The sequence below is a fragment of the Chaetodon auriga genome, chromosome 21, assembly GCF_051107435.1.
Source record: "Chaetodon auriga isolate fChaAug3 chromosome 21, fChaAug3.hap1, whole genome shotgun sequence".
In the NCBI taxonomy this organism is placed as follows: domain Eukaryota; kingdom Metazoa; phylum Chordata; class Actinopteri; order Chaetodontiformes; family Chaetodontidae; genus Chaetodon; species Chaetodon auriga.
The window spans coordinates 8,414,592-8,425,782 of NC_135094.1; the positions used below are offsets into that span (position 1 = coordinate 8,414,592).

Below are 11,191 nucleotides of genomic sequence, written 5' to 3' on the forward strand. Positions count from 1 at the left end.
GAGAAAATGGAACAAGACATCATCTCTATCCATGTAGTGCCTCCACAGTTCGCATTGTTTTCCAACCACAGCTTCATTAACCATGGCACTGCTGCATCATATATTCCAGAAAAGCATGCCATGCAACGTGTGAAATCCATCATTATCCCAAAATGTGGTATTTGCCATGACTCACTGAAATTAAATTCTTCAGAACGTCTGAGATAGAAAATTTAAATGTGAGCTGTGGTCTTGAATGTTTCGGATTAGAAGAACGAGCGTTCAACACAGAGGAGTATTGACAGTGTCAATGAACGCGCTGACACGAGTCCCTGGAGAATACTTCCAAAACAGGGACTTTTTAATCTGTCATGAAAAGGTGCTTCTGCTCCTCAGACATAACACTCTGTGAAAAACTACTGTATGAGCTGCTCCAAACTGCAGAAACAGCAACCGTGCTCTTTACTCAGTCCCAAAGTAGCTCTTTTCATTGATGTGTGATTAAAAAAAGCTTTAAAAGGCCGTTTTAAATGCGAGTTCTTTAGGTCACACCCAAGGTTAACTGCTTCAGGTTAACGGCTTACTTGAAAAGTGCAGAAAAATTAAATGTTCTCATTTCCTTTTTCATGTTATCCCTCAAGGACATCTATGTTTGAAGTAATCGGTCCAATCAATTACTCTGCAAGCCAGATTTTTTTCAGGCGCCCCTCCTAAAGAAAAAAAAAAAAATTAAAAAAAATTAACATTTCACAAGAAAAATTGCTTTAAAAGGGTGAAGGTGGCAATTACAGTAGGCAGAGCACTGAACTAATTACCAAGCAAGACTCAGTGGTCTGACCATGTAACGCTCATAGTTACAAGCTGCACTGAAAGAAGGACTGATAGCCCCTGATAGTGACTGTGTTTTGAGGATCAGTGTTTCATGCCAAATGGATTTGGTAAATGAAGAAACAAAAATCAAAAGAACTGCACACATCACAATATTATTTTTTATTGAAGTGTTTCCAAGGACTATTTGCACAATTTAAGCTTAGCTCAGAGGTTGTTTGCAATCATTGCATGACTAAATGTTTTATTAGTTCACAGTATTAGTGCAAAAGTAGAAGAATAAGTACTTAAACTGTTTTTAAATATATAACGGACTGGGAATAGCTAAATCCCCTTTGTATCACATTCTGACTTTAATTTTTGGCTTTTAAACACAATCAAAGAGCCTTCAGAGGATGTAGCACCAGCATCTTATACTATTAACACGTTCAACCAAACGAGACATGTCAAATGATCACGTTCATCTAAATAGCAACGATGTCATTCAAATGTACCTAAAGTTTCTCAACAAGAAGCCATGAAAACAGAAAAGCCTGCAAAAACAAAACTCCATCGAAAGCATTCAATCATATATTTAGCCTCAAAATCAAGCCGCTGCTCATAAACAGGTGAGATAAATTCACTTAGAGTCGGTGTGTATTAAAGGCAGCATCCAACACTGTTGACGCAAGAAAATTTAACTCCACACTGGAAACGTTAGCTCGTCTAACTGGCAGTCCTATTTTTTTTACAAAAATAAAAGCCCAAGACTTTTAAGACTGAATATCTATTCATAATTGACTTAAGATGGATGTTATTTCCCGGTTTGCAGAACCACAGATGACACACATGCGGCGAAAAACACTTTTTATCATGATGCTACAAAAGAACACAGTAGATAATGTCTTTGCTACAATACTTTACCATCCCTAATCAGACTGATGGTCATACTCAAATTTCAATTTCACAATGAAGCACGGTGCACTGCAACATCAGTGCCCATTTTATAGTAAATTAGGGTTTTTAGCATTTTAGATACATGTAAAGCTGTCACACCGTGTGTAATGTAATGGTGAGCAAGATCAAAATTAAGTTGATATTCTAGAAAATGTACGCAAACACTGATATTTAGATGACTGGACGTACAAAACCACAACCAAAATCTTAATCTTCATAGTATCAGGTGCAGGTGTGTAATTCCTGGAGCCAGCAGTATCCAACACTATAATACAGAAGCATGCATCAACCTGAGTTTGTCCAGAAACGTACAATGTCACCAGACACTAATATCTGAATAAAAACCTATGGCATAAGCTGTGTGGGGTTTTTCTTAAATGAAAAGCCAGCGCCCTCTTGTGGACAAGCCTGGGACAGCAGCTCAAGCCATTACCCATCTGCTCCCCAGTAAACAGCCTCCTCCGGCTTGACAATGCATAATTATTATGGCAGCGAAGACATTATTGAATCTTATGATAGTTTACGTTTCAGTTCGCACACAAGTACGCGTGTAGCACACGGACACACAAACGCGCACACAAAGCAGTACACACACACACACACACACACACACATTGTCTCTATGTTGACAAATTGTTTAACAGACCAGATATAAATCAATAAATAAGAGCATCGGATATCTGAACTACCAACTACTGCATCACGAGTCCTTCAGTTCTCACACAATATAGCTACGAGCATAGTGTTCTATAGAAATTAACATCTTTACTATGACCAAATTACACATTAACGTACTATTTGGCTGACCTCTTTGCATCCTCACCAAAGCTATCTTCCTCTCACGAAGCTCTACAGTAGCACTTGCCTCTAATGTATTCCCTTTTCATTTTTTGTATATGGATATTATCCTTCAAGTTTGTCTGTTTGTTCGTTTTTTTAGTCGTTACTAAAGGGTCTGGGCCCAGATGGCCTCAGCGACCATAATGTAAACACAAATGAAAACCTCCTGAAAAGCATCGTCTAAAAACACTTCACTGTTTCAACAACCAACCTGAGCAGCTACGACCAAAACAAACCTTCTATTTCGTTGTTCATGCAAAGTTGTGACATGTAGGTACCTTTGGGTACTTTCTTTAAACTTTAGACATTTGAAGGTTGTTCTATGTTAGGGCATTTGGGACTGATCGGTATGGCTTTGTGGCCTCGTTCTTCCAGGAATGTTGTACGATTACATGGATATCCTGTTTGGCTCCTAGTTAGTGGTCTCAAAAAACATGAAATCCTGTGTGGAAAGAAGAAGAAGGAGGTGTTAATAGAGGGGCACAGGCATTAAATTGACACAGATCTAATGTCTAATTGCAGTTAAAATACCATATATCAGCCATATAACAGCCCAGTGACATGTCACTGCCAGACTAACTGTGAAAACATGCTGAACATTTAGCATTTAAGCATTTTAGCTAATGTGACTCGTGCCACTGCAGAACATAGCTCTGACAAGCTGTTTTGCATTTGTAGTGATTGGGGTTGTTTCAGGTCACATTTCCCACAAAATGTGGGCTAAGTGGTACATTAAGTGGTGGGTACATGAAATTTCTGACTACCAGCATAGAGAAACACATAATTCCTCATGAAAGCTGGGTCAAATGAGGCTGCTGCATCTGTATCAGCCACAACAGCTACTCTGATTTTTGCAAATTTCACTATAATTTGTGTTTTTTTTTTGACATGTTGATCAACAACGAAGGACACATAAAAATGCTGATTACTGCACTTACAATGAGAAAGCACGCGCCGATCATGACAGCCTTTATTTTCACATCCAGATCCATGGGGAACTGGATACCAAAGTTGTCTGAATCTGTGAATGCTTCCCGAAGAAGTCCTGTCCACTGCTTGCTGATTTTCCCAATCTTACTGACTTCATCCATTGTCAAAATCTGCAGAGTTACAGAGAAGAGGAGAACGCTGGCATGTGTTGCACTAGGACGGAGATCAATCCCTAAACTTGTTTGCTGTTATTGGAGGGAGATCATGGAGCGATTCATAATCCCGTCCAATTTCATCTTTTTGCCCGCTGCCACAGTAACTTGAGTTTTGTATCCCCATGATGACTTCAAAGCTGCTAGGGAAGAACCGGGATGGTAATATCATGCTTCAGTTACCCCTCCTCTGGGCCTGGTAAAAGGTCCGTATCACTGACCCAAATCCCCTCCACAGCTCAATCTAATAAAACCAGCTGAGCCGTGGAACAATGGCCACACTGTACCACACAAGAGCATGCCCTGTGCGATGGCTTCATCCGAGCTACAGCTGCTCTGATTGGAAACATATTTCCTGCTTCCGAGCATGAGGAGGATCCCTTACCAAAATAAAAAAAAAAAAAAAAAAGGTCCAGAGGGTGAGAATGTTACCGCGTCCTGTTATGTTTTCACAGATTTAATGGATTTCTGTGTTCGGATAAACCCACCTCAAAGTCAACATCTGGAAGGCAGCTCCATCCACAGAAGGGCCCGTGGATCTTCAGCACAGGCTCGGAGTGTTCGTTCGCAACGATGAATTTAGGCGAGAACGGGTGCCACTGTTGCATAACATACCCAACTGTGTTACCAGGGGGAGCCTGCACCTCCAGCTGTGAGCGAAATCATGGGAGAAAAGAGGGTGATTTGTAGTCACATCCTCACAAGAAATTGTGTTATAAAGGGACATGTAAAACCAGACGCCGTCAAGTGTAAACAACGATGATGTGGTGAACCGCCTGGAGCACTGTAATTTCAGGGACACAGAGTGAGAGCGTCTGTCTCAAAGTGGTGTAACTCACCTCTTGTAGACAACAAGGGAAGAAGCAAGACATGCACTTAAGCGGCCTGGTGACGGTGATGATCTCTTGGCCAAAATTGTCGAGGACGTGGATGGTGAAGGAGCGCAGGGGACCGCAGCACTGTCGACTCAGGCAGTCGTTCTCCTCGACGGCGTAGAACACATTCTGGCCCATGACGTTGCGGACCTCGTACTTGTTGTTGCTTTCGAAACCGACGAGGGCTGCGTGGACGGACAACATGCGTGAAGATGTCATCGCTGGGCCGAGCAGAGCCAGCAGCATCAGTGACAGATTTTCTCTGAGTGTTTACGTACCTTCAACAAGCTCAACTTTCTGTTTGACGAGCAGCTGGTCCACCTAGAAAACCAGGAAACCACAGACAGCAGAGTCAAATCAACGCATGTTTGTCTTTTAGGTGCAGCAGTTCAGTGGAGGCACAAGAGAAGTTGGCATAAACATGCTCACTTTTTGCATCCAGCCACTAAAAGATGGCGACTTGAGCATGTCCATATTTGTGACTTTACACTTCTGCTCCACAGCATCTCAGAGGCAAATATGGTACTTTTTACTCCACTACATTTGTCCATCAGCTTTAGTTACTTCTTACTTTTCAGATTACAAATTTCCACACCCTTCCTGTTCAGTGAAAATCACGCATCTCCAAATTTAGTGATTTTGAATGTGAAGCTTTGCGATAAACAACACGTGATCTTAAACGTTATGATGCACTGTTATAGATCAAACTACCCAAAAGTATATAAAGCAGTTAAAAGTGGCTCAACCTTAAACATCTGCCGCAGTAAAATACAACACATGCATTAATGCAGCGGTAATATTAATCCAAAAACATCTGATATTTACCTTTACTTTTGATACTTCAAGTACATTTTGCAGATTATACTTTCATGCTTTTACTTGTAGTATTTTCACAGTGTGTAATTAGTACTTTTACTTCAGTAAAGGATCTGGATACTTCGTCCAGCACTGGTTAAAACAGGTTATCCCTGTGGTGCAGTGCAGTCACTTGTTTTTTCAGTGGACCTGTTTGTAGTTTTCTCTGGTTTCTGTGCTTCCAGTCTGCAGATGTGCATTACAACATCTGTGTCTTCACATTTAGGTGTGAAATATGTTTTAAAAGTACTTAGTTTGAATGGGGTCATGGTATCAGCTAGCTGCTCCTGTAGTTTCTGCTGTGCTCTGGGCTTGGTGGTGATATTGTATCCTGAGTGTTAAATAATTAAAGAAAGGCAATGTGATCCTTGATAAACACATAACCAGAGTTCACAGTCTTTTGGCACTGAGTCCACGGGCCTTTATTCCTTACCTGAGTCAGGTATTCTAACCCCGGTGGACAGCCTGGTATTCCCGGGCTGGGCACAGCGTACATGTTCATTGTATCAGACGAGGGAGACCTATTGATAAATGGAATAGTTTACATGAGATTTAGCGCCATCTTGTGCTCATGTAGGTGACACTCATAAACAAATGGAGACACATCGCGGCAGATGCACAGCACTTCTTGTTCTTCTGTCTGTCTGAGCTGTCCTGTAAAGTTAACAGGACAGCCTGGACCCCCCCTTGTGCTTCCTGCCGTCGCGTTCACACGCTTTTTGGTGCGTAAACGAGCAGCTCGTCCACAGCGCAGGGCAGCGGCTGCAGACCTTACATGGTGGGCGACGCACATAATCTTGCTGGAAGTGACGGGGCTTGTGACGGGAAGACCACACCGTGAGAAATCCTCTTAGTGCGTTTGTTTGCAACAGGCCCAAAGCCAACACAAGCGACCCCGGCCGCCTCCAGCCTGTCAGTGCGGATCTATGTGACCCACTGTGTTAAAACTGGGATGTTTCCTGCTTGTGGATGTTTGGTCTGCTGGTGAGGAGAGCGCACGCCGAGGTTTGACGCGCCTACTTCCCGTCCAACGGAGACGACGCCTTTTAAAAGCGACGAGCTCATCGTTAACGCTTACATTAAAGTCAGCACCGTTCATGACAACCACGACACAGACAGCTGCTTCATCAGAAACACAATTACTCACCGATATTTCACCTGCTACTTAATATAATAACAGGCCACTCCGGAACCAGGACTATGGAATAAACCTATAATCTCATTGGTCGACGTCATCCCACTTCCCATATCCATGCGCCAATGATAGCACGGGAGCATAGAACAGCACTCAACAGAGCAGAGCAGGGTAGACTAGAACAAACATAATAGAACATGTCGGACTATGAGTTAGTGCCAGTCTGTGTAATCACACAGCCTGCAGTGTAGACAGCATAATCTGAGCATTGATCAGCTCAGTTTCTCCAGGATTTCTGATGAAGAGGAACACATTACAGCCTTCAAAGTTTTTTTTTCTTTTCTTCAGGGTGTGTGTTTCAGGAATATTTGTGGTGATTAGAAATTTCTGATTTTGGGTTGGTTTTTTTTTTTGTATTTTGGATGCCACAAATATAGCAGAGTGAAAAGTCTCTGCAGTGTTATCTCACATTACATGTGCAGCACAATATTCTACAAAAGGCTCATAATAAACCTTATCAGTTACAGTTGGGCCATTTTTGAGGATTTCTATTGTTGCAAATCAGTTTTTGTATCATTAAAATGCACGTGATTTAATAAAAAGTTGGAAGTTGGAATATTTTCACCCCAAGATTAAAGTGGATCTGCTCCCTGCCTCCTCATACCTGCCCCACCACACATATCCAGACATTCAGTCACGCACAGACTTCACCCAGCTAAATATGAAAGGTGACGTGGAAAAGAAAACATGACTTGTGCGTGGTGATGACTGAGGGTTGAAGTCCATTTGAAGCTGGCAGATCAGACTGTTGAACTGTGCAGCTGAATCTTTCAACAGGAACCTCACTCTTTCCACTGTGCTGCACTGATCAGTCCATTAAGGCACAATTTTACTGTCGAGGAGTCCTTTTTTTTCCGGGCGCATACAGCAAGAGTACTTTTTAAAAGCTGCGATTAAGCTATGAGATGAGTTTTTGTTGTGTCTTCCCAGATAGTCGTGTTATTTCCGAGATGGTTCTGCATGTTTTCTGATGTACTCGTGTTATTAATTCACAGTTTTTGATGAGTTTATTAGTGTTCTCGTGTCTAAAAGTTTTCCATCCATACGACAATGTCGGGCTTTGTCGGGTAAAAAAAATATAGTAATGGATGTTTGGCCTTGAAGATGCTGTTAAAGATGAGTTTATTCAAATGTTTTTAGAAGATGGTGTTATTGATATCCCTGCAGGTATACCCATAACCCTTCCTAACAGTCAGAATTTGAGTCTGTGCAGGTTATTCGGACATACATGGAATAAACAACAACACATAAAAATCCTAAAAACACATTTACACAATATATATGTGGAATATGTGTGGATACAACACACAAAGACTGAGTGAACTCCATGCTTCAGGAATAGCCTTGCTCCTCTGTGTATTTATACTATCGGATGTCAAGAAATGTATGTGTTGCGTCTACTGTATTCTAGCAAATTGCATGTTATGAGAGAGACCATAGCTCTGCTGTTCCTGCAGGGCTGTGGGGGGATAACTGTTAACAGCCGTGACCACAAGGCTGCACCCCATGTCACTCAGCTGCACACACAAGCAGCAGAGACATGAAGGTAAAAGTTACCTGGAAATGTTTGCACATAGATCAGAGAGTGAAGCAGCAGCTGGGTTCGGGGACAGAGTATAGGCACAGTATGTGGGGGGTGTTGGTGTGGTAACCCTAACCCTGGGAAACAAAGATGGGAGGGTATGGTACAAAGTGTGTTCACTAAGTTGTGAGCATTATGGTCTGCTTATGTGAGCTTCACTCTCGTCTTGTTAGTTTCATTTCTTGTGCTCTGTTCATTAACGGGAGGGCGGCTGTAGGTAGAGGACGTTCAGATGATGTAACCTCCTGGCAGCCCTCAAGCTTTGATGGCAGTTTCTAAGAAGTGTTTGTTTTCTTGAAGTGAATCACCTCGTCTTTTTTTTTCTTTTGGCTGGAGATTGATTATTCTGTCAATAATCCAAGATTATTTTGTCAGCTCTCCACCAGATCGCTCTGCCGTTTTGAAAGTATCACCCTTTTAGCTCGAGGCTCATTCTTCTCATCCGATAGTATCTGATATAATCAATGCTAACAGTAATCTGGAGAAAGAATCAAATTCCTTACACAAAAGGCACATGGGAAATCTCCACCACTTGCGCCACATGTGAAATATGATCAAGTAAAAAAAAAAAAAACAAAACAAGCCAAAACTTGAACCTATGAACTGCATCGTCACTCATGCAACTGAAAGAAGAAGAATATCACCTTTTATTCGCATGCAATAAGAAGCTGAGCAAAGCTGTCAAAAACAAGAAGCAACGCAATATTAAAGTTCATTTGTTCAGTCTCGCGCCACTTTGTGTCCCATAATATCTGAGAGACTGAGAGTTAGAAACCTTAATGCAGTAAGAAAAACTACATGATAAAGAGAAAAACCTTCACAAACAGCAGACGTGCACTTGAACTTCACGTGTGAGGCGTTATGCTGTGTGTCCACTGGAGGGCAGTGTTGAGCTAATGATGCTCGGCCTCATGGCCATTACTGAGACTAATGCAGAAATTGCCTTTTCACTGTAAAACAAAATGGTCACAAATAGACACACACTGATGCACACACCGCACACACACACACACACACACACACACACACACACACACACACAATTACACTTACTACTCTGTTACAAATGACGTGACGTTGTTGGGTCGAGTATCCTTATTTGCGAATACAAATTACCTGATTTCCTCAAGCGCTACTGATTTCTCTATGAAACACTAATGAGAACAAATGATGACTCGCACACAGATCTGCTGACACTTCAGGCACAGACAACCAAAAACATGTTTTAATTGATTCATGTTACAGTAATTGCCTGTAGTGACCTGACATAGCCTAGAAAAGACTGCATACACAGTAAGTAGTGTGTTTTCTGCTGTGCAAACAAACAAATGTATTCAATTTTTGCTTATTGCTATAACGGCTATATATTTTAATTTTTTAGGTATGTATTTAATTAAGCTTTAAAGACGCTACATCACATGGAGCTGAACTGCTGGGAGTATCAAGGGCCCATTTTCTCACCCCAACTGTCCAACCAGAGCAGTGAAACTTATGTTCTTCATCAGCGAGATCAAAACAAAGTAATGCAATGACTTTGAAATGGTGGCGTTCTGTGCTCCCATCTGAATAAACAGACCGGACAGTCAGGGGGTCTTTGAAAGCCGGTCAGATTGTCTTTCTGACTCCAAGAGCCCAGTTGCTCCCACCAGGGGTTTGTGTGTGCGTGTGTGTGTGTGTGCGTGTGTGTGTGTGTGTGTTAACCAATTGTACAGTCTCAGCTCTCTACATTCCTACCTGTTTTGTCTGTGTGTTTGTGTGTTGTTTTTTTTTTTTTTTTTCGTGCGTGAAGGTGGTGCTCTTTACCCGCATGGGTAATCTTTCGTGCACTCCTAACGAGGCTGTCATATTCGGCGCATAATGAGGCGCCTAAAGATGAATGTAAAAACGCCTCCATTACACGGCTTTCATCCTCTTGTTCATTAGGTTAGCATAAGGTTACAATACATTACACCAGTCCCAATGTTCCACACACGAAATTGCATGTGTCACTGAGGGCTTGTGTGTTAGTTTGCCATGATAATGTTCATTCACGCACACACAAACACACACATAGTGTTGCTGTGGCTGCCTAAACTTAACCCTTAAATGAACCTCAACGTCACATTAAATCTGACTTTTTCTAGTGATAGCTCTCATAAATGTCCACATCAAAGGGTTTTCTGAAGCAATATGTCTGTAATTCACGCTCACACAAAAAAATGCAGATCTATCGGGTGTGTTTTCATCATCTGTGGATGTCCAAATTTGCCACATTCACCGCTTTTGTTATTCCGTCTCTGTCTCTTCACCTCTGCCCATCCCTCACCTCCCTCCCTCTTTTTATTTCTCCCATTTCTGCACCCCTGTCAAGTGCTTTGTTTGCTGTGACTTTCCATGCGGTTATCTGAGCGGAGACAGTATGCCTCACCCTGGCACAGGACCTCAGTTTCCACGGCAACTTTATAATTGTTTTGGATGCGTTCCAAACGCCACTGGATACCGAGGCATTATTGATGTCAAAAGAAACATGTATGAAATGAGGAGATGTGGAGGCGTCCATATGGTTCTGTACACAGCCTCATGCAAAGCCATTTAACCGTTTTTCAATGGGAGTTTTGTGATACCGCTGAATAGATCCCACATGTGTCGCATGATATTTCATAATTTTGATCTTTCTGTTTCACAAAGGGATAATAGCACGCAATACAAGCCACTGAACTGTGCAATATTTCCCCTATTGATGTCATTAAGTCATTGTCACAGTATGCACTGCTGGGTTGAGTATGGCGACCTTACTGAATACAATATGTCCATCATGATGCATTAAAAAAAAAAAAAAAAAAAATCTGAATAGTGGAAAATGAGATTGAAGTCCTTCTGAGCACATGAAGGAAAAGAAAAGTCTGCGGCACCAAAAGCTTCCTCCAGTCGCCGTAAAGTACGTCGCTGCTGACCTCATTCACTTCAAGTAGTCTTTGTT

At 41.9% G+C, this 11,191-nt stretch overlaps 1 protein-coding gene across 1 annotated transcript; it reads right to left on the reverse strand.

The window, feature by feature from the left end:
• Positions 1–954: 954 nt before the first annotated feature.
• Positions 955–6,687, reverse strand: LOC143340141 (phospholipid scramblase 1). The gene is made up of 7 exons (XM_076761780.1): positions 6,603–6,687; positions 5,889–5,976; positions 4,879–4,921; positions 4,565–4,785; positions 4,214–4,375; positions 3,522–3,683; positions 955–3,025 (listed from the first exon to the last, which is right to left on the reverse strand). The coding sequence occupies exons 2-7, from the start codon at positions 5,955–5,957 to the stop codon at positions 2,996–2,998; spliced, it is 687 nt and encodes a 228-aa protein (XP_076617895.1). The 5' UTR covers positions 5,958–5,976; positions 6,603–6,687; the 3' UTR covers positions 955–2,995.
• Between the last annotated feature and the right edge of the window lie 4,504 nt (positions 6,688–11,191).